Source organism: Talaromyces marneffei, chromosome 2 (genome assembly GCF_009556855.1).
Source record: "Talaromyces marneffei chromosome 2, complete sequence".
Classification (NCBI taxonomy): Eukaryota; Fungi; Ascomycota; class Eurotiomycetes; order Eurotiales; family Trichocomaceae; genus Talaromyces; species Talaromyces marneffei.
This window is the reverse complement of record NC_072349.1, coordinates 1,595,841-1,618,354: the sequence shown is the minus strand read 5'-3', so window position 1 is coordinate 1,618,354 and position 22,514 is coordinate 1,595,841. Positions and strand designations below refer to the sequence as shown.

The 22,514-nt window shown below is 46.5% G+C and overlaps 9 protein-coding genes across 9 annotated transcripts; 6 read left to right on the top strand and 3 right to left on the bottom strand.

The window, feature by feature from the left end:
* Positions 1-760: 760 nt before the first annotated feature.
* EYB26_002941 (uncharacterized protein) lies at positions 761-1,763 on the top strand (the record flags this gene model as incomplete). Its single annotated transcript, XM_054262245.1, has 3 exons — positions 761-763; positions 843-930; positions 991-1,763. The coding sequence occupies 3 exons, from the start codon at positions 761-763 to the stop codon at positions 1,761-1,763; spliced, it is 864 nt and encodes a 287-aa protein (XP_054118220.1).
* A 288-nt stretch (positions 1,764-2,051) lies between these two features.
* Positions 2,052-2,996, bottom strand: EYB26_002940 (uncharacterized protein; the record flags this gene model as incomplete). The annotated part of the gene is made up of 2 exons (XM_054262244.1): positions 2,052-2,412; positions 2,512-2,996. The coding sequence occupies 2 exons, from the start codon at positions 2,994-2,996 to the stop codon at positions 2,052-2,054; spliced, it is 846 nt and encodes a 281-aa protein (XP_054118219.1).
* A 3,220-nt stretch (positions 2,997-6,216) lies between these two features.
* EYB26_002939 (uncharacterized protein) lies at positions 6,217-7,098 on the top strand (the record flags this gene model as incomplete). Its single annotated transcript, XM_054262243.1, has 2 exons — positions 6,217-6,488; positions 6,549-7,098. The coding sequence occupies 2 exons, from the start codon at positions 6,217-6,219 to the stop codon at positions 7,096-7,098; spliced, it is 822 nt and encodes a 273-aa protein (XP_054118218.1).
* Positions 7,099-8,316: 1,218 nt separating this feature from the next.
* On the top strand, positions 8,317-9,369 carry EYB26_002938 (uncharacterized protein; the record flags this gene model as incomplete). Its single annotated transcript, XM_054262242.1, has 1 exon — positions 8,317-9,369. The coding sequence occupies one exon, from the start codon at positions 8,317-8,319 to the stop codon at positions 9,367-9,369; it is 1,053 nt and encodes a 350-aa protein (XP_054118217.1).
* Positions 9,370-10,163: 794 nt separating this feature from the next.
* EYB26_002937 (uncharacterized protein) lies at positions 10,164-12,780 on the top strand (the record flags this gene model as incomplete). Its single annotated transcript, XM_054262241.1, has 2 exons — positions 10,164-10,691; positions 10,765-12,780. 2 exons carry the CDS (start codon positions 10,164-10,166, stop codon positions 12,778-12,780), a joined length of 2,544 nt encoding a protein of 847 aa, XP_054118216.1.
* Positions 12,781-13,727: 947 nt separating this feature from the next.
* Positions 13,728-16,590, top strand: EYB26_002936 (uncharacterized protein; the record flags this gene model as incomplete). Its single annotated transcript, XM_054262240.1, has 3 exons — positions 13,728-14,072; positions 14,132-14,932; positions 14,986-16,590. The coding sequence occupies 3 exons, from the start codon at positions 13,728-13,730 to the stop codon at positions 16,588-16,590; spliced, it is 2,751 nt and encodes a 916-aa protein (XP_054118215.1).
* A 275-nt stretch (positions 16,591-16,865) lies between these two features.
* EYB26_002935 (uncharacterized protein) lies at positions 16,866-18,251 on the bottom strand (the record flags this gene model as incomplete). The annotated part of the gene is made up of 3 exons (XM_054262239.1): positions 16,866-17,614; positions 17,674-17,908; positions 18,015-18,251. The coding sequence occupies 3 exons, from the start codon at positions 18,249-18,251 to the stop codon at positions 16,866-16,868; spliced, it is 1,221 nt and encodes a 406-aa protein (XP_054118214.1).
* Positions 18,252-18,762: 511 nt separating this feature from the next.
* EYB26_002934 (uncharacterized protein) lies at positions 18,763-19,702 on the bottom strand (the record flags this gene model as incomplete). The annotated part of the gene is made up of 2 exons (XM_054262238.1): positions 18,763-19,388; positions 19,447-19,702. 2 exons carry the CDS (start codon positions 19,700-19,702, stop codon positions 18,763-18,765), a joined length of 882 nt encoding a protein of 293 aa, XP_054118213.1.
* A 1,287-nt stretch (positions 19,703-20,989) lies between these two features.
* On the top strand, positions 20,990-22,296 carry EYB26_002933 (uncharacterized protein; the record flags this gene model as incomplete). The annotated part of the gene is made up of 3 exons (XM_054262237.1): positions 20,990-21,414; positions 21,474-21,800; positions 21,858-22,296. 3 exons carry the CDS (start codon positions 20,990-20,992, stop codon positions 22,294-22,296), a joined length of 1,191 nt encoding a protein of 396 aa, XP_054118212.1.
* Positions 22,297-22,514: the final 218 nt, after the last annotated feature.

Sequence of the window (22,514 nt, the reverse complement as noted above, 5' to 3'; positions counted from 1 at the left end):
GGTGTCGAGTAGAATGAGGCATTATTGTTTTTTTCACGGAATGGGACTGTTTATACCTCTATCTTTGGCAAACGTTTGGTGAATTCCTCCGTTACAGAGGATGATGCATCATTCATTTTCGAAATAAAATATGAATGATGATTTCTTGGGGTTGTTGTATTATCAAGCTGATTGATGCTGGAATAAGCTGCGCAAGAAAAGCCAAGTTGTTTGAGGGTGGGGTCACGGCAATCAATATATTATCCTTAAAAGGAGCTAAAGAAAAACGGAAAAGCGAAAAGGCCAATACTTTCCTTTACAAATAGGACCGAGAGACTTATAACCAGCTCATTCAAAGAGTCTCATACAAAAATAAGGAGTATCAACTTCAATATCAGAAAATAGTTCAGAGTTTAAGAGAGGCTATCTCCGAGCTTCGGCGTTTAGGGTTAAACATGATGCGCACCAATCAGAAGAATTTGTCAAACATCAGCTTGTTTCCTAAACAGTAATTTTATTCGACGGATTTAGGATAGCTATACGTAGTGAATAGAGACGAGGATAAGATGAGATGACCAGAAGTCAACAGTACAGATTACTCTGATGGTGAGTCATTCCAACTGATAACTGGGCTGACAGAGTCGACTATACTTTTATAACGCGAAAATAACTCTCGAGAACACCCTCGAAAAATTTTAAGGTCCCTTGAGGTGAATACAGGAAATTGGACATCTGAGGCTAAATACCAACAAAATGCAATACGTTCAAGGACAGCATCAAAATGGTATGTAAGCTTTGACATTAATGGAGCAAGTAAATAATAACCATGAATGATATGAATTATCACAGATTACCCGATACAGCGAATAACCTCGCCCAAAGCTCCAGATCACGGTTCGACTTTCTTGAACATCGACGATGACACGGATTCTGATAAGGAATTTCAGTCAGGTAGGTTTGGAACTACTCGTCATTGATGCATGTAAGACAGATCCCTGACCTGTCTTCCAGACTCGAGTGCATGCGAAGCGTACTCACCATATGTTTTGGAAAAGATCGAAGAAATATGTTCCCCTTATGCAAAAGGTATCAACAACATAAATCAAGGTACCTTTGCATTGATACTGCCGGAAAATTCCATGGTCAAAGTCAAGGTATGGTTCGAAGATTCGGTTGCCAAAACGATCTGGATCGAGGGCGCTTCACCTATCTCCTATCAACCGAAGGGCGCTCTACCAAGGAGGGAGCTTTATCAAAATCCTACCAGCATAAACAATAATTGCATATACTTTTCCTGCAAGCCAAATGGTTATTCGGCCTCGAATACACCTCCACAAGCAAGCGAATCGAACGAGGAGCACACTCTTATATCCCTACTCTATGCAATCATCGCTCAACTCCAGCGCCTTCTTCCACAAGAGTCCTGCTTCACTACGCCTGAGTTTCACGAAATTAAATTTGAATCACTTTATAAGAGCATAAAAAGTGCACCGGCTGCATTACAAATTATTCGAGCGTATCTCGAACATACTACTGCAACTTCTCTACTGTGGATCGTTGATGGGTTGCAGTTTGTTGTGAACGTAGATACAGAACCCTACTTGAAGGAATTGGTCAATATTATACGTGCCCAAGAACATGCCGCAAAATCTAAGTTGTGCTTCATGACAGAAGGGAAACGCGAAGTCATTTTTAAAATCATTAGTCCCTTTACAGCAGAGGATGCATTAAATGAAGCAAGGAGAAATCTCATGGAAAGGGAGTTTTGGCATCTTTGTGTGTGAGTTGCACTTAGATTTATATCTTACTTACCTAGGTAGCCTCAAAAGTTTGGTAACCAGGGATTCCAATGAGAGTTTTCGGATGTAGAAGGATATACTAACGACGTCGTCAAACGCACGAAATTCAAGGTTGTCCTACATGTAGTTTATGTCGATGAACAGAAGTGTATTTAAGTGCATATGGATATAATGAGGGTTCAGGGATGTTCCGTTAGAGAAATCCTATCAATTGATATACTCCCAGACTCATGACTCATTGCACAGAATATTATGAATGACCTAATCACAAAACTATAGAGACATCATCTCCTGCATGTCTTCAACAGGCCCCATCGAAGGATCGTGCATTGTCGGCTTGCCGTGCATGACCTTCAGCCACGAGGGACTTTTTGACATAGTTTCAGACCAGCGCTGCAGCTCTTCAGGAACGAGCTCGGTATTGCGGACTTCGATACAACGCAGTACGAGTGGAAGGAAGTGACTGTCGAGAACGGTAGGTCCAACCTTGGGGCCAAAGGTCCATTCGTTGTAGTTATTGAAAGCACCGCTTTGCTTGCGGTGCTCCACGACCTCTGCGAAGATGGTTTGAAGGTCTGCGCGGGCTTTGGCTACAATATCTGGATGAAAGGCTATGGCGTTATGGTCATTGTGGCTGGTAGGTTGAGTATATTAGCCAGTAACTATAGAAAATGAATCGTTGGCAAAAATGATTTGGCCAAAGGGCAATTGCAAGATAGAAGAGGTGACATACAATTTGAGTTTACCCTCAAGAAGTTTGCGGTATTCTGGGCTGATATCTGTCCTTTCGAGGATTTTCTCTACTGGTGAAGGGTTATAATGATCCATCACCGACGTCGGCTTTAGATTGCTGAATGATAGGCCATAAATGGAATGGAATCTTTGTAGCAGGTCTTTGATCACGGCGGCGTGTTCGGCTGGTAGCAAAGCTGGATAGTGTTTCTCGGCCATGTAGAGCGAGATGGATATGCTGTCGGTAAGAGGCTGCTCCAGAACATTCCCAGTCATGGCGGGCACCTGGCCTTTGGGGTTCACTCGCAGATAATCCTCTTCCAGATTCCTGTCCTTGCGGTGGTAGATGAAGTCTAGCGTGATTGATTTTGGAGGTCTCGCGTTCTGTGACATACGTCCCAACTGAATGGTATGGCGTGCCATCATAGAGTAGAGGGAAAAGGGGGACGAATAGAGCGTGTAATCAGCATTGTTTAGATCAGCCATCTTGGTGGTGGTTGTAGTGGCAATTGTAGTCACTATTGTGGTCAAGATGAGGCGCAAGTTAGATGGTAGTTACCGCGAGTATGTAGAGCGTTGAAAAACAATTTAGTTTTGGGCATAATGATGGTAAAGAGAGCTTTCTCCAATGACACCGGTTGCCCTAAGTAGGAGTACGGTCAACATCCGTCGGCACGAATTGCACAATTCTAACTATTTACCCCGCAATTGGAGGGGCAGAAACCATCTACCTATAATTTTCGTTTGCTTACAAGATTCAGCCTTCAATTTGTCCTTTGGGAGATCGTTTTGAATGAGTCAAGAATCAAAACTTCCGTTTCTGAGATTTTCACCTCCCGTGGGGGCCGAAAAATGGTCTGGATATGACCATCTGCTTGTCAAGCGGTAGTCCAAAGTAAAACTGAATCCTTATCCGCCGCTCTCCGTGGAGTACATAAGCGATACTACTCTGGGTAACCTGATATCACAAAAGAAGTGCTGGTTGCTTTAACAAAAAGGATTAAAGAGGGACCGGGCAAGGACTATCCTTGTTATTACGGTATTCATAACGACTGTAACATACGAAACACAATAAATACGACCAAAACAAAGATCACAATGACATGAATCTAGACATGATAGCCCTTGGATTTAACTGACTCTCAGCCGCCCTAAAAGCTTCTCTAATATAAACTATCATGCTTAAATATCAAGGACCACCTGCGTTATCTACCCTGGGTGAGAATGCAACATTCTCGAAATTTCCTATTTAGGCAATGTTCGGAAGCCCTAATATTGCCAGATACGGAAAGAGGGCATATGGATTGTCTGAATGTATACACACGTACAAGGCACACATTTTGTAAATTTCTTTCATAATAACGACGGGTTAATCTTCTCATCTATGTTGTAATCTAAATGTGTGGCTGTTATTTTGGGCAACGATCTGTTCTCTAACAAGGCTCAGTTCAAATCTTCACCTGTTAATAAGCTACTGTACAAACAATTCTAACTTATATTCAATAGTCTCAATTTTTGCAACTGTAAGTAATAGTTATAGAGAAAATTTGTGAAAGCAAGAAATCACATCTAATGAAGTCGAGCGATTATACTTAAGAATCGTTGTGGCTCGTATTGCCCCTGATTTTCAAACGAGATTATTTGCTGATTGTTCGGCTCTGAAACACAACCTATATGACAAACATTAAGACGAATCTAGAAAAAAATTTCCTGGATTCGCGTTGAATACAAGCTGTTTATAGGGATCCAAGCACGAGACTCCATGATATGCTGGAAAATGTTCGGAAGTGGTCTAGATGATTCTAGAGGAGTTGGCGCCGACTCAAGGCTACCAGTCTTTATGTTTAATTTCAACTTTGTCACACAACTTCCATGCTCTATGTCTGGTTCAGTCTGTTAAGGAAGCTTGTGTGAAGTAGACCCAGGTAGACATTATACCCTACGTGACTATGCAGGTAATAATTGTAGGGCAACTTTGCAAAGTTATGAAGCTAGAAATTCTGATCAGAAGTCACCAAGACGATTTTAATATCGCTTCAAAAGGTCTTTATGACCGCCTTGACATTCCGTCACGAGCGTTTTGAGAAGATCTTGCCACCTCCATTGAAGCCAAGGTTACTACGGTGTTTATGAATTGAGTCGCAGCATCAGACCTCATTACGGAGCTAGTCATACAGCTGCCTAGTGATATTGATAACATCTCCAGGTCAATATACCCGGGCAAGCCTTGAATATCACAACCCGCCATCCAACCATTATTTCCAAGTTAGCCCTACTCTAGCGTCCTGATGTTGCCAGCAAGTCTATGACAGTGCTGATGATGCATCGGTCAACATTCAAATATCTGCATGACTAGTGATATGAGACTAAATCTGACTCACCCAGTCATCAACCACGTAGGCAGCCAGGCTAGACCGACCACCATGACTATCCAATCTCCATCTTTGCCTAAATCTAATCTAATCCATGTCGACCGGTCTTGGCAGTGAAGAAATGCTTGAATTAGCAGGAAGCTGCATTATGAGGTAATTCGCGAACACAATTAGGCACGAGTGCAAGGTTGCTATCGAGATATGAACGATGTATCTAGTCAAGCAAGTCAGGCATGCTATTGGTGTCTGATGAGAGAAACTGGCCCGCTTGTGGCCGCCCCTAACACGACGTGGCAACGGAAAATGTGTTCGGCCATGTATATTAGTGTCACAAGGGTAAAGGTACAGTGAGCGAGGGGAAGAGTACATAAGGTGGCGAAACAGTACTTATTTCTTTCATTCTTGTTGTACAAGACTGAAACAGAAGTCAGACTGTTTCCTTGAACAGGAGATCAACATCTGTCGGCTGAAAGAATTGCCGAACCGGCTGACGTTTTAGGCAGTCAATCCACGTGATTTGATAACGTGACCGTGGCGGTGAGAGCCAGGCGAGTGTGGCGTTGGCCTCAGTCAGCCGTGCCTAACGTGGCGGGCTCATACCATAGCCAGAGGCTGGGATTAGTATGCTGAGTTCCTGACTGAATCTGCTATTCGCGCCTCTTTTTATTTCTCAACTTTTCTCATCTTGCTGTGACTCATACTATACTCATTGCTACGCGACATCTCGATACACCCAGGCAGAAAAGCTACGGTTTCGAGGCTACAGCCAACCACAACCACGACTTCCGAGCTTGAGTGGAGTCATCTCAGTCACACGACGACACCACGTATTGTTGTGGGATTTGGAGCTCGCTTCTGTGACTACAGCATTCGATCAATCCTCAAGAAAACCCCAGACTAGGCGGCCAGTGTCGGCCGTCGATAATCGATATTGTCGCAGTAGGCGTCCGCCTTGTGTTGTTGAGAAGTCGAAGCGCCGCGTTATTATGCGGTGGCGCCTACCGTACGAGCCAAGCTTACTCATTTAAGACTTGGGGCCGTCCGGAAAACTCTGGAAACCTGAAATCTCAGGTGGCAAATTTTTCTCCTTCGTGGATGCCTTACCACCAAGGATAGCCTCACTTCTATAAAACAAATAGGCCGCGTCCTTTCTGCAACTCACGTCATTATCTTGATTCCTTGTCGTCGCGTCTCGAATCTACATCCGCATCCTCGGTCGCACGAAACAGCACATTATTAATCCGTCCAGCAACCGAGACTACAACCCAAACTGAGATTGCCAAACAAGTCTCTAGACTTCCACCGAGAAGTTGCAGTTCTTCATGTCGGCTGTCATGGGAGACGGCACAGATTATCCCAGTCCAAGAAGTGAAGGACCTACCGGGCCCAGTGCTATCCTCATTGCTGCTCCAGAATCGCTCTCACCACCTACGAAAATGACCGATCCTCTATCAAACCTCGCAAACGTATCAGTGGATGGAACACGCCCTCGTCTCTCGGTGCGACGTTCGCGTGACCCCCCGAAGAACGAAAACAATCAGATCTTCTGCGATCATGTCGACTGCCAGGCTAATCCGCCTACATTCAGAAGACCCTGTGAATGGAAGTGAGTGCATCCCCGCGTCATTTTTTCAACTAGGACATTGCTAACTATCTTTCCTATTAGTAAACACATGGACAAGCATGACCGACCGTACAAATGCATGGAACCAGGCTGCGACAAGATTCAAGGTTTCACCTATTCCGGCGGACTTCTCCGACATCAACGAGAAGTCCACAAGAAGAATGCCACAACAAAGAAAGCCCTCATGTGTCCATACGCCGACTGCAATCGCAGTACCGGCAACGGATTTACGCGCCAAGAGAACTTGAAGGAACATCTTCGCCGTCGGCACATGCATACAGAAGGTGGAAACTCTCCCGAGTTACCCGTCCTGACTGTGGCAGATGTTGAAGGCCTGAAGTCGAGCTTTTTGGACCCCACAGTTGGCCTGAAGCGCAAACACGACGATACTACCGATCCAGAGCTGAACGGTGTCGACGCCATCGACGAATCAAGCAGCGTTGATCTTCACAACGAGGTGAAGCGGTTGCGCCGCGAAGTCGAAGAGAAGGACCGCCGCCTTGAGGAGCTAGAGAAGATTGTTGCAGGGTTGCAACAGTCGATTCCTCATCATGGACTACCCGTGGTTCACGTTCCCGGCGCCGAGCTATAGATGATACCTTGCCATTATTCCTTTGGGTCCGGATCTCCCCGCTTATATTCTCGAGACTCTCATATCATCCCCCTTTCTTTCCTTTTCTGTCTTCCGGTGTATTGGTGCATTCTTAGGCGTTATGCAGTTTCCATGGTCACAATTCTTTGACTGGGCTCATATGCATCCTGTGAACGGGTCTGATTTTGCCTGGGCGGTGGTCTGTTTTTGCGTCTGTTTTCATCTTTCATCTGCTCTGCTTGAATCTTCTCTTCCTAGATGGAGAGTTGAGAGGCGTTCTTTTCCAATATCTCATCTCTTCATTCCATGGCAATCGAGAGTTGTGGAGAAGCCCAGAACATGAGACTGGAATTTCTTCATTCCCTCATTGCAGCGGTTTGATGAGTCCATCAGGTGGTGGAGGCGTTTATTGATAGTGTCTCTTTCTTTCTCCTTTGTGTCTCTCTCTCCCCCCTGGTTCTATTTACCTCCCCTTTCTTTGTATTGTGGGCTGTTGTTCTCTCCTTTCTCTTGAGTGTTTTTAGTTTGAACAGATATACCCAATCTCTCTATTAAAGATAATGACACCACACTGCTACAGCTATCACTGTTTCATACCTAAATCAGTTCTTCTGTAGTTCTAGTCATTCTGTGCCTAGGCAACTCGAGAGATATCCTCCGATTGGATGAGACTATCCAAGCCAGATCGATCGTACTCCGTACAAGGGATTGAGCCTGCATGACATGTGAAGCATGGGACCACTGGTTACTCGTAGTACGTAGTTAGCTTTCTCGAGATGCCTCACCAAGTAACTACGTATACATACTACGTAGTTACTAGTTATTAGAGTAGTTAACGACTAATCAAACTAGCGCAGGCACTCAGCCTCATTCTGACCTCGGATTCGCCAGCCGAGTCAGTGAAGGTCCCGATTAGGTTTAGATTCCATCCGTCCAGCAGTGGCAGCACAGCCGCAGATCCACCTCAGCCCTTTCTCTCTTCAATAGTTATCTCTCCTAAGGATATCGCCTTGACTCTAACCTAACTCTTTAGATCATCTAGTTACTCCATACATGCCTCTATTCTGAGAGACTCACCCTTCATATCCTCAAATCTACTTCATCTTAGCCATACTTGTATGGGCATACCGTTGTTTGCTTGTCATATTGCCTAGACAGGACAGTCAGTCAGTCTGGCTGAGCTAACTAAACACTCAGCCGCATAACATACACATCACAATGACTGACGATACCCCAATGTCAAACATCCAAGGGCCCACAACTGTGCTGTATCCAGTCAATGCACAACAAAAGTCAGTTCCCCAAGGCCCAGGGGAACTCTATACTCCAGCCCATGATTATCATACATCTGTCCCTATTCCACGTCAAAAGATGGTTCCACCCTTGACGCTTGGCACTTATTCAGATGACAATATGATCCTGGAACCACCTAAGGAACACCCTTTTGAGGACGGGGAATTTGTTTCTCCTGGATTCTTCGATCGGGCCCATCATACCTGGTTCTCTCACCATGCATCTACTGCTGACTGGACGTACGCGAAGCGTCGTGACGCACAGCAAATTCTCCCTTTTCTATACTTGGGACCAGCATCTATGGCGCGGGACAGGGGCTTTGTTCAAAATGAAGGCATCACATTATTGTTATCCATTCGTGATAAACGATCTGCCATTGCCCGTTTGTTGTCTGGTGTCAAGATAGCCGAGGAGCTGGGTATCCAGGCAGATGCAGTCGATGTGGATAGCGAACAAGAACTCATCAGCCTATACCCCAAAATCATCCGAGCTATTAACCAACACATATCATCAGGGGTTTCTGCGCGGCCCGGCCTGCCACCGAGAGTGCTTGTCTTTTGTGAATCGGGCAATGGACGGTCTGCAAGCGTGGTGATCGCATACATAATGAGCATGATGAATCTGGATATGGCCTCGGCAATGTGGGCTGTCCACCATCGGCGTTTCTGTATTGATGTGGGCGAATCCATGCAGACGCTTCTTCATTCATACCAGGCCATTCTCGATGCGAAGAGGGAGGTCGCGAAAGCCCGTCGACAGGAAGCTAGTACCTCTTCTTCTCTAGCTATACAACCACCATCTCATCCAGGTGGTCAACTTACGAAGAAACGAAGCTTTATCGAATATGATGGCGATGCCAATACATCTGCCACCGATGAGAATACCGGCTCTTCTGTCCAAAAGAATGCGATTCAGGTCGACGATAACGCTGAGCATCCGAAACAGAGGCCTGCTCCTTTCATAGAGCGCGTTGTCTAATTGCGAGACATTACTGGGGCTTATTTTGCTTTTTAGATTTGGTTACTCACGTTTTGGTAGAACTTTGCGGCGTTTTGAGACTACAGGATCATACCCTTTGCATCTGTGCTGGTGGCGCATCAACATCAACACCAAACAGCAAGGCAGGATTATCTGGTTGGGACAGCATGAGAAGCACCTTGTATGATTAGAATATAGATATTGAAAAAATCAATGGTTTCAACGGAATATTCCAGATTTCTTTTCATGCAAGCCCAGAACAGGTATCAGGAGGATATGAAGGTGGAAAGTACCGACAAACAAGCAGTTCACAACTTCCGTCTCATCTTGTGCGCTTTTTTGGGTGACTTCAAACACAATCTTTTTGCCCCGGTGACACCCAAAGTAGGGCAATTGCCGATCTACCCAAAGAAAATCCCCTACGATGACAAGGTTGCCTCGACGCCTTTATTATGATTTCAGATAGGGCCAACTACTAAATTATCTCGATCTATCGCTCCCCTCCTCAAATGAAGATTGCGTGATGCTTATCTCTTAAACAAAGTCCCAACGTCTACTTCTTCATTCCTTCATCCACTCGATACTCTTCTCTTTCGTCGAAACGACTGAGAAAGCATATCTTCAGGGCAATTCATCGTGTCCTCGACCCAAAACGCAGCTTCATATTTACTTAAAAAGCCCGTCTGCAACAAACTATCGTCATTCAGATCTTCTTCTCGACTTAGATTCTCTTTCACTCGATTCTTCTCTTGCTTGCAGTTCAGCCATATTCTGATGATAGGGCTGGGTTTGCCATGAGGTTGCGACAAACCATCCGTGCCCCCTCACGGTATGAAGATGAATGTGAGCTCTCTACTGGTGTTTCTCCGCGACGATTGCCACGGCGCAGAAAAGCAGCAGCAGCAGTAGCAGAGGAAAGGGCAATAGCTTATGTTGACTACAACCCGAATCAACCTCCTGCCGCATTTCCCACCCTCGACCACCCGCTTCCCGCTGGGCAGACTTATCATTCTCCTACCACTACTGCGTCAACTTCTGCTGCTGCTGCCGCCGCTGCCAGCGCCAATCGTGCTACTGGTGATGCTGATCACGAAGCTGACGGACATCATCTAGACGCTTTCGATTCGCTTTATCGTGGTATCCCTCCAGCAGAGCTCGACAACTTCATCGCGAGTAATGGCCCCCAAAATCCACAATATAAGAGGAACATGGCGCTCCCGGCAAGAGAGGACGATAACTTCGATTTCGAGATTAGTGATGACGATGATGAGCAACAGCCACCTGGTAATGACGCTGCTGGCGAACAGTGGATTCACCGTGAAGTGCGTTTTATCATTTACCAACCTTTATTACCCAAATGTGATCGTCTATACTAACATTCAATTTCCCCTTTAGGAACCGATACCCACCAATCCGCAGTGGTCCGATATTTCATCGAGTCTACAAATAGAAATTGCGGAAAACATGTTAGAGACTCATAGGCTGTCCACAATTCAGCTCCTGCTTGGCCTGAACCAGTGTGATACTGATCAACTAACGCTCAATCTCAACATGAAGAAGGAAGATCTCGAATATGAAAATCGTATTCTCGAGGAAATGCGCAACAAGCAGCTGCAGGCTCTGATGTGTCTTGATAACTCTGATCTGAAACAGCACTCGGTACCAGCGCGGCTTGTCATGTCGAGGAAAGTGTGGAATCAGTGTCATCACATGATTCAAAAACAGTCGAAGATGAGGTATCTGTTTTGCCAAGCTAGAGATCTTTTGCTAGCACAAAAATTCTTGTCGAAACGAGGTCTACCTATGATATATGCTGGCGATTGGGACAACCAATTTGTTGCGACCCCATCGATATCAAACACTGCAGGTGTTCCTGAAACGTTACAATGGAAATCGACTGCAGAATCACAATCAAATTCATCTGCCGCGGCCGGAAGTACAGAGCTGCTGCCAGGAAACCCGCTTCACTCGGCCACTGGAACACAAACTGGTGTCCAGGGCGCATCTCCCGCCACCGTCAATGGTCTGCCGATTGTACGATTAGCATCAACCCAGCTTTCTAATCCGATGCCTCGAGCTAGCACTCAGCAAACTTCTAACGAGCAACAGCTAGTCTTACCAAATCAAGCCCTTGTGCATCTCAAGATCGGCCCCAGAAATGCAGCTCGTATACATATAGATCAACCGGCAATGCGATCTCGTCGACACATGGATATGCTTCTTGCTACTCCTCGACCACAAGTTAGAGAGCCAAACAGCGATGATACAATCGAAGAATCACCTTCCGGATCAACTGGGCTCGATGGTATGCATCATCAGTATTCAATGCCGGTGCGTCGCATGTTTGGCTCCTGGTCAACAGGCCTGTCTCAACTACAGCCACCGAAACCTTCACTTCCGACAAGGCCACTTACTGGAAGCTTTAATAGCATCATTCATCCTGAGGATAACCACATTCGACTCCCGAAGCTGGATGTTGAAATGTGTCTTGCAACTCCTAAGTCCTATCGCACTGCCGTCAGTGAGAGGCAGTTACAGTCGAGCATTTCAGCATACCAACAATCACCAATGCCTCCAAGTGATGATGCAGAGTTTGAGGATTCGGGATCTGCATCTGCGTCCTACTCGAGTTCAGACGCGACAGTTATGGAGCCGAAGAAGGAACAGAGGACTATACAAGCGGAGACTGATGTCTTTTCTCCCTCCAAGGCTATGAAAGGTCTGAATCTTTTACCTTCTGTATCTTTGAATCCAATAGAGACAGCGAAGAGACAGCCAGCCGAAGTCAGTAGCTTCGTAGCACAGCCGGAGACCAACACGAATCGCCTGCCCGATGAAGCACTCCAAGGGACTATAAATTCATTCAAAATGCTCCAACCATCCAAGCCCACCAAGCATACTAAGCCCCTTTTTGGCTTCGATAGGTTCGAGATTCACACAGACAATCAGAAAGCGACCCAAAATGCCAACATCAGCCAACAAAACCAGCCATATCCATCGACAGGTCAAGGACAGATATCAGTGGATACAATCGACACATCCCGGGACGAGAGTTCCGTGATGACTGACAAGTCTGCAGTTGAAGTGTCCGAGCCGCCTTCCACAAACGCTGAAACTGCTAATGCGGCCAAACCAGAGACCAAAGACCTCCCCAGTGATCACCTCTCGCCTATTTCCGCCAACGTTGCTGCGGATGGAACGCCGTCGACTCGAAAGACGCGTCAGTCGACGAGGAAGCAAACCACGGGCACAAAGCGAGATGCCAGCACTGAAATTAAAACAACGCGGCCAAAGCGAGGCAAGAATCTTGTTACGTCTCCCAATCTCATTACCAATCAGGCCGCTACTCCAACTTCAAATCCCCCTGTCACTCGTGGACGAGGACGACCTCGCAAGCATCCAGTCCAATAAAAGAATGAGCATGACTGTACGATACGAGCAGACGAATGTACGAATACCACTTGCTTTCTTGCATATCAATTTCTGATTGTCTTGTCTTTCCTTCTCAATGTACAAAAGAATGAACGATGTGTACGAATAAACGATTGTAGATGCATGCATGATGGAACCTTTGCAATGACTATGATATCATGGCGAAACTCTTCTTTCCTTTGTCGATATCTAGAGTTGGTGTTGATTCTGTCACTCATTCTATCTCTTTCCGTTCCTTTCTTCCCCTGGTTAGTCGAATACACGAGGTTTTGTATTATTATAATCAACTCCAACTGTTTGGGCCATGAAATTCATGCTCTCATGTAAACACGCAGTATCTGAACTTACCACAAGATATCATAAACATAGAGCCTCTAATCCATATCTATTCGCATGTGATGTCGTCAAGCCCTGCAAGGTACATGATGTGCCCCTGGTCCGCTTTCCTTGTTTGACCTTGGATACAAAATGGATGGAGGGTAAGCATCGCTCTTCTAAGCAACAATAATATATCAAGGGGTCACAACACCATGATAATCAAAAATAGTATACAAATCCACTCATCACAAAAATAAGAGAAGAAAAAGGCGCAGATCAATCAACGAAACTGTACAAATGTGGTTAAATAGCTCACGTGACAACGCGTGACGGGAGATCGCGTTTTTCAGTAGTGTCCGCGTCGCAACTACGTCGTTTTCCGACGAAGAGCTGAAAAAGGGCGGAGGCTAATTCCACGACGACAAAAGGTGAAGTTTGGGAAGGGTTGGACGTATACGTTTGAGATTTGGTCATACTTCAGGTGAAAATTGTTGGAGATTGGACGCGACTTTTATCGTCTCATTTCGTATCTTTCGTCCAGTGATTCTTTCATCCGATCCCTTGAGCGACACCAGAGCAAGAATCTCATTTCGATCACAGATCTCCCCATGGGCTCTCGAATTGTGGATTTCTTTGCCAATAGATGGGTTGGTCCGAACAAAACCCAGTCGATCGAACCCGAGATGTCAGGAGTAACGACACCTACAACTTTACCCGAATCACTTGAAGAAGCGACAACGGGCGCTTCTAGTGCACCTTCGCGACAACAGTCTAGTCCACCTACCTCGCCTGTGACAAAATCCGAATCCGAAGATGTGATAATGGAAGATGTTGAGAAGGAGAGCGAGTTGGAGAAACCCGTTGTTGCGGAGGGGGACGGTGATGAGGATGAGGATACGGAGGGCATGGATATGAAGGCTAGAGCGTTGACGAAGTTACTCCAAACCAGCTCCGTGAGTTTTATTGATATAATCTTGGAAGATTTCTGTCAACTGATGGATATCTTGATTAGGTCTTCGTGGCTATCATGTCCGATAAGATGAAAGCGCAACAAAAACAACAGCAAGAAGCAGCTAAGAAAGCAGCAGCCAAGAAACAAGCAGCGGTAGCGAAGGAACCTCCATCAACAACCGGACGACGCAGTTCTCGTCTGAAAAGTGGTGAAGACGCCGAAGGAGTTCCCGATCAGAAACAATCAAAGAAGGCAACCACAAAAAAGGTCGCCAAAAAGAATGCCGTCAACAGCAAAAGTATATCGAGCTATTTCAAGAAAGCTGATGTAGATGTCGGCGGAGATAACCCCAGCGTGCAGGAAGCATTGGCGCAAGCAGCAGATGAACTTGAGGCGAAACCATCGGCTCTCGGTGAACAGGAAGGTCTCGTGGCCACGGAGCAACCTTCGCTGGTGACCGGCGGGAAAATGCGCGAGTATCAACTAGAAGGTTTAGAGTGGATGAAGTCACTTTGGATCAATGGCCTGTGTGGTATCCTTGCCGATGAAATGGGTCTCGGCAAGACCGTTCAGACAATCTCACTGATGGCTTTTTTCAAAGAGAATAACATCTCTGGTCCCTTCTTGATCGCAGCACCATTGAGCACGGTGAGCAATTGGGTTGATGAATTCCAAAGGTGGACACCTAGCATCAAAACAGTCTTGTATCATGGATCTAAGTCTGAGCGTGTGGAACTTCGGAAACAGATGAAGTTGAAGGATCAGAAGGAGGCCGATTTTCCTGTTGTTTGCACGTCGTACGAGATTTGTATGAACGATCGTGCGTTTCTTGGGCAGTTTTCGTGGAAGTATATTGTTGTGGTAAGTTATCTGATGTTTAAATTGTCTATTCACTCGCTGACAGTTTATTACAGGACGAAGGCCACCGTCTGAAGAACATGAACTGCAAACTGATCAAAGAGCTACTCACTTACCACTCTGCAAACCGATTGCTCATAACCGGAACGCCGTTACAAAACAACATCTCCGAACTATGGTCATTACTACACTTCCTGCTTCCCGAAATCTTCAACGACCTGGACAGCTTCGAGAGCTGGTTCGATTTTTCTTCTGTCCTAGACAAAAATGGCCAAAGAGATGTGATTGAGAGACGCAAACGTAATCTCGTCACTACAATGCACTCTATCCTCAAACCATTCCTGTTGCGACGAGTCAAGACCGATGTTGAGACCAGTCTACCTAAGAAAAGAGAGTACATTCTATACGCTCCACTGACATCAGAGCAAAAGGAACTCTACAGAGAGATTCTGAGTGGTACTGGTCGTCAGTACTTGGAGAACAGGGCAATCGAACGTATCGAGGCCCGAAGTGGGCGAGTTTCTCGCTCGACCAGTTTGAAAAGAAAAGCCGACGATAGCGGTTCAATGACCCCCTCGAGCAAGAGCGTAAAATCTACTCGATCTTCAACACCAGGCAGCATTAGCGGCCGAGCGCGAAAGGGTCGTCAAAGCTACAGGGAGATTGGTGATCGAGAATTCAATGCTCAGCTTCGCAAACTCGAGAATGGTATTGAGGACGAAGAAGAAAAGGAAGAGTCTCCTGGTGAGACCGAACAAGAAGAGATTGAGCGTGCCAAAACCATCAAATTGGCCAAGAAGGAGATTGGTAGCAAAAAACTTCAGAATCCAATTATGCAGGCCCGTCTGGCGTGTAACTCTCCGCACAACTTTTACTGGCCTTGGGGTGACGATTCTTCCACAGTTGACGAAACACTTATCACCGCTTCCGGAAAGATGCTGCTTCTCGACCGCTTGGTACCCTGTCTCATGAAAAAGGGCCACAAGATTCTCATATTCTCTCAATTCAAAACCCAGCTCGATCTCATCCAAGACTGGGCAACTCAACTCCGCGGCTGGAACTGTTGTCGAATCGACGGTGGAGTCAGCCAGGTCGATCGTCGAGCTCAAATCAAAGCTTTCAACAGCAACAAGAACTTCAAAATCTTTTTGCTGTCTACTCGCGCCGGTGGACAAGGTATCAATCTAACAGCTGCCGACACCGTCATTCTCTTCGACTCGGACTGGAATCCGCAACAGGACCTCCAAGCGCAGGATCGCGCACATCGAATCGGCCAAACACGGCCAGTCATCGTCTACCGTCTCGCAACCAAGGGAACAGTCGAACAAACTCTTCTCGAAAAGGCAGATTCTAAACGTCGTCTCGAACGTCTCGTCATTCAGAAGGGCAAATTCAAAAGCCTGCTTGACAACAACACCACCCCAAACGACGTTGAAGATATCCGCAAAGCTTTGGGCGAAAATGAATTTGAGCAATTCCATATTCAGTCTGATGATCCAGAGTCTATTCTTTCGCAGCATGATCTTGATATTTTGACGGATAGAAGTGAAGAGGCCTACTTGCGTGCTGAGAAGGGTCTGGAGGAGAGTAGTGGGCGAGCTTTTCAGGCTGTTGAGACGAAGGAGGATCAAGGGATTATGGCTGAGTTGACTGTTCGATAGTTTTTTTCGCTTCATGGTCTTGGTGGATTTGAACTTCTTGTATAGTTTAATATGGTTGGGGTTCTGGTAAGCCTTGCTTGGTTGGTGTCTTGAGTTATGTTCTTAGCTGGGTTCTATATTTGCTTTGCATTGGTTGTTATTGGTATTGGCGTACTATGAAGAAGTGCGGCATTAGCGTCAAGCAGTTATGTTATACTTATCTGGAATTTGATAACATAGAAATATGGATTCGTTAAAACCTATCTACATATACAGACCGCTCAATAGGGGCAAGATCACCGGCTAGCTTTCTCATCCTCAATCTGCCTCCTCAACTCCGCCAACACCTCATTCCGCCTATCAAGATGATCCTTCAACCCATCCACCTGATCCGCCACCGTCTTGATATCCTCTCTTAGTCGCTCTAGATCCTGTCCATCTTTCGTCCGACCCGTCCCCTCCTTCATCTCACGCAACTCTCGCTCTTTATACTCTAGTAACTGCAAAGCCTCCTTTTTAATAATCGCCCAATTCGGTCGCCCGTCCTGGCGCGTAGATGAAGACGCATCACCACTTCGTCGCTCGTCCGAAACGCGATTGGCAGCTTCCAGTTTCTGTTCGAGTTCCGCCAATTCGCGCCGAAGACGGACTTTCTCCCACTCCTCGTCTTGGATGGTATTACTAAAATCCGTACCCTGTGGTCGATACGTGGATTTCACACCCAACCGACTCAGATACGTATCTCCAAATTTCGCCTTGCGGCCCGTGGTGGTTTCCGTGTCGCCGTCTGCGCCCCATTTTTGCGCGGGGCGGACGTTGTCGACTTGGTAGTCGATTTTATTGGATTCGAAGGATGCGCGGAGAGATGGGGGGACGGTGCGAGGGATGCGGAAGCCCTCGTGGCGGAAGTTCAGGATGTGAAGGAAGGCGAGGGAGGCGTCCTTGTTGATGGATGATGATGCCGCCGGGTTCACTAGGTTCCAGGCTGATCTGATATCAGTGTCGGGAACGTCAAGGGAGTCGTAAAGAGGTTGTAATGAGTCAACTATAAATCACATTAGATATGCATGCATCGCATCGAAACGAGTGAACGACAGTACTAACATGTAATCTCGCCGCGATGGTTCTTGTTCGCACTATAAATCTCCTCGTATTTCGCCTTGTCGGCCGGGCTCATATACCAGTCAAACCCATCCTTTAGACCGGGTGTATCGTCTTCATCTTCTATCCGCTCAAACTGTTCCTGGCGCCCGGTCAATGCCGCACTTGCCTGAACCAAATGCGCCTTTGATTCTGGAATGAGCCAATCCGGTAATGCTCGTGGGACTTCTTGGTATTCCTATCAATTGGCCCGGTTAGTCTCTATATCCCACGATCCGAATCCGGTTCCGGAGCCCTTATCATCACGCTCATTAGGGGCGCAGAGGAAAAGAGGGGAAACTCACCCCATTAACAAGATCAAAAATCAACCTCATCGCAACACAAAACTCCTCAAAATCTAACTCTCCGTCTCCATCCACATCCGCCAAATCCCATACTTTCTCGAGCTGGTCATCTCGTAATCGGCTGTTGCGGAGCACGCTGGCGGCTTGGGAGTTGTTGAGACGGGACTGGCCGTTGGCGAGTGATGAGAAGATCTCCCAGTATCGCTCGACTTCCCATTGTTCGATTCGTTTGGCCATTGTCGCTAGTTATTCTATATTTGAGTGTTGGGAATTGGAGGGAAGTGAGCGCGTGGCCCGGAGTGATTAATGTTGTCTAGAGTTAGACTAGGTTGTGTTGCTTTGGTTAAGGTGACTACCTAATGAGTGCACTGTCCGCCTGGGCCGGAGCTGGCGTCAATGTCTTGGCGGATTAACCTATTCTCCGCATTTACATGAACAGCTGTAAAGACAATTCGTTAACTAGTTAGATAGTAGATTGTTATGTTTGAATCATTAAATTCTTCATTCTTCAGCATAATTATATCGTACAGTCTCGCCGAATCATCGAGTCATAAGCAATCGCAACAAAGGGGAATCGTAACATGGACAAAGAGCTGAATGTCAAGAGGCAGGAAAACCGCAAAGGAAGGAAAGAAAACAAACGGACAGGCGGAGTTGAAAGGCTCGAAAAATAAAAAGGAAAAGACGAAAGTAAAAAGATAGAGGAGAAAATAACTCTCCGAGAAAGAATAAACCAGATATGTGAAGTCTAATAGACGGTGCTTCCAAACGGAGCAGTCTCCTTCAAATCTTCCACCAAGTCCTCGACATTACTGAGATAACGACCAAGCAGCTTTTGTTTCTCCTCGGTCGTGCGGGTCTCACGCTTCGACTGGTTATTTTCACTGGCTGACGAATAGCTCTTCGCAAATGCTCCCGATAGCTTGCTAGGGCTTCGATGCAATCCGACTACTGCCGTATTTGGTGCACTCGCCGCGACCGCGGGGATGGTAGGCACCTCTGGCATAAGATAAAAGTAAAGAAATTCCACAAGTTTCAGCTTGACTTCTCGGGATGTGGCACGCATTTTGAATAGAGATGTGACCGTCAGGAGTCCGTCTAGGGCCTCGAATGTGCGGGTGTTCGCTGGTTGGTCCAGCAGGGCGGTGACCAAGGTCAACAGTGTGGTGGACTGAATGGCAGGGCAATTGATCGGGTCTAAGAGGTCGAGGAGAATATTCATATATATTTCGCGCGCAAAGAGCGCTCGGGATGGAGGGTGAAGAAGGAGGATCCCTTGGATCAGGTCCAGGGTTGAGATGATGAGAAGATCGTTTGCGCCGTTACTTCCGCGACCGAGCAAATGTTCCAAGCAGGTAACTAGGCGTATAGCGACTGGACATGATCGATTAGATCTTCATGAGGCAATTTTGGGTATATGTTGACGACTTACCATTCCATTGAAAGCCCTCCTGCAACTTGAAGAACTCTCGAAAAGCCGGATCATCTGCCAATTCGTTCAGGGCTTTTGGCGCGGGTGGTGTTTGGCCTAAGGGGATCATGGATCTTCTCTTTTCGGCCGCAGTTTGTTTGCTTCGTGACAGACATATTTGCGCTAGAAGTCCTTCAACCTGACGGAGGCCCTTGCGAATTTTGTTGGGCTCGTATGAGGAGAGATAGTCGAAGGAATGCGTCAAAAGGGCCTCCATTGCCGTGACAATACTCAACTTATTGATGATGGGTATAGGAGAGAATAAATGAAGGTGACAGGAGGATAGAAGTTGAATATAATAAGTACGGAGTATGAAGAAAAGAAAAAGAAAATCGTCACCATGCAATACAATACGTAACACCCGTCCGAAGCAAGGAACAAACCTTGAGGTTAGTTACCAGTTGGCCTGGAGGCTGGAGCGAGAGAGCGATAAGGCTGGGCGGGTGGCAATATGAAACGAGCAGACGCACAGACAACTACGACTACTACGAGTATCCATCTTCAGCTCTTTATGGAGTCAATGGCTTAGTGCGATCGCATCCCGGCCGTGAAGTCCGAGAGCAAGATAGATTGTGATGGATTACATCAGAAGAGCACGAAGGTAAACAAAGCGCGGTTGGCTGGGTGAACGCTTTCTGCCACCGCCTTGGGCCCCGCGTGAGCTAGCCGCCGCTTTTGATACGTTCCTTGGTACCAGCGATGTAGTTATGTACTATACGTATGTACTGGTTAGTACTTACTACGTAGTTACTATGTGGACTCTGGTCTCTAGGTACGGTCGCCGCTAACTGGCCACTATTCTTATCAGTAATCACGGATGATATCTAGCTAGCTAGCTAGCTACTACATACGTAGTACACGTTTTAAAAGCCGAATAGAGGTTTCATTTCGAAAAGTGGCGGTCTGTTATCACAGTCGTTCATGTCGTACAGACCACTCAAAGCACCGGCAAGTCGCCGATTGGTATCCAAGTAGAGCTCAAGATACATACATACGTAGTAAGAATTGAGCCAGTGCATTGTTCTAGAAGACGGATCCGTTTCTAAAAGTAGAATCAATCATTGTGTGAGCGAACTTTAAATTAAAGAGCAATAGAGGGGATATTATCGAACGGAGTATTGTTTCAGGCAAAGCAATAAGAAGGGAACAATATTATCGCCTGCAAAATTAGGGCTGAAGGCGCCCACGTTCCGAGGTTGGCAGTGGATGCCTGGCTGGCTCCTGCCGCTATCAGTTACATCAGTTACACATAGCTCTCTCTCTCTTTTCCTCTCACCCCCCCCACCACACTACTACTCCTACTTCTTCTTCTTCTGTACTTATTCCCTCGACCTTCCTTTTCTTTGTCATTGGACATTACACATCGCATCCATTCCTTGCGTACAATCTATCTATCGTTCATCCTTTTACCACGAACTGCACAACCTGCAAAACATTCCTGTGGCAACCCCACATATCACCTATCTACTATCGAGCTCGTGACACTGCACTATCACCCATAACCATGACTTATGAAGTCAATCCCACTCTAATCCCACAATCGCTACAATCCCCCACTGCCATCCCTCCTCGAACAAGCTCCAACGGCGCCGTAAATGGCATCGCTTCGACCCCCCGACCAACTGCCCCGGGCTTAGGCTCTATCTCCGAAAGTGAATGGATGTCGTCGTCGAGGCGGAAGTCGCTCACCACAACGAGCAAACACGGTCGTAATCGATCGAGTATGGACTGGACAAAGACCAGAGATAGTCTATGGACACAGGAGAAAGAGAGTATTATTATGGGCCCGTACGACTATATCTCGAAGCAACCAGGGAAGGATATCCGCAAACAGATGATTGCCGCATTCAACGCGTGGTTGAAGGTACCTGAACAGAGCCTGGAGATTATCACCAGCGTCGTTGCTATGTTGCATAATGCTTCATTGCTGTAAGTCTTTGTCCTGACCATTGCGCAGCTGGGCGCATTACTAACGTATGGATGAATAGCATCGACGATGTGGAGGACAACTCTGTTCTACGACGAGGTATCCCGGTAGCGCACAATATTTTCGGCACAGCTCAGACTATCAACTCAGCAAACTATGTGTACTTCCTTGCTTTACAGGAATTGCGCAAACTCAACAGCCCTGCAGCCATAGAAATCTACACCGAGGAGCTCTTGAATCTACACAAAGGGCAGGGCATGGACTTGTTTTGGAGAGACACCTTGACCTGCCCTACTGAAGAAGAGTATCTTGAGATGGTCGACAATAAGACTGGAGGACTGTTCCGACTAGCTGTCAAGCTGATGCAGGCGGAGAGTGAGGCCGGAAAGTACGTCGAGTATCCAAGCTCTTGAAGAATCGCAAAATAGGTACTAATGATGAACAGAGACTGCGTCCCACTCGTCAACATCCTCGGCCTCATCTTCCAGATTTGCGACGACTACCTCAATCTGTCAGACAAAACATACAACAAAAACAAAGGTCTTTGCGAAGATCTGACGGAAGGAAAATTCTCGTTCCCCATCATCCACAGCATTCGCGCCGACCCATCGAATGTTCAATTGATCAACATCTTGAAACAGAGGACCAAAGACGAAGAAGTGAAGCTATACGCAGTCAACTACATGGAAAGAACGGGTAGTTTTGCGTATACCAAGAAAGTAGTTTCACAACTACGTGACAAGGCTTCGAAACTCATTGATGAAATGGATGGTATTTCTGAAGGGACTGAAGCGGTGGATGGTCCGCGAGACGGACGGTATGTAAGGGAGATTTTGGCGAAGATTGTTGAAATGACCCTCAAAGACAAAGAGAGGGAAGTTTAATCTTTCGGGCTTGTATTTATATTATCTTTCTGGTCTTTCGTTCTCGAGTCGGGACGGCTTTTTCTCGCCTTTTCTGGACATTTTTACCCTTCATTGTATTCAGTTGCAGATATTAACGCTTTATGACCGGCAAATCCATTATACCCCTCTGCTATGACAGTCTTTTGGCTATATACGTATATGTTGGACATTTTCAATTCCCATCAAATCGTAGCTAG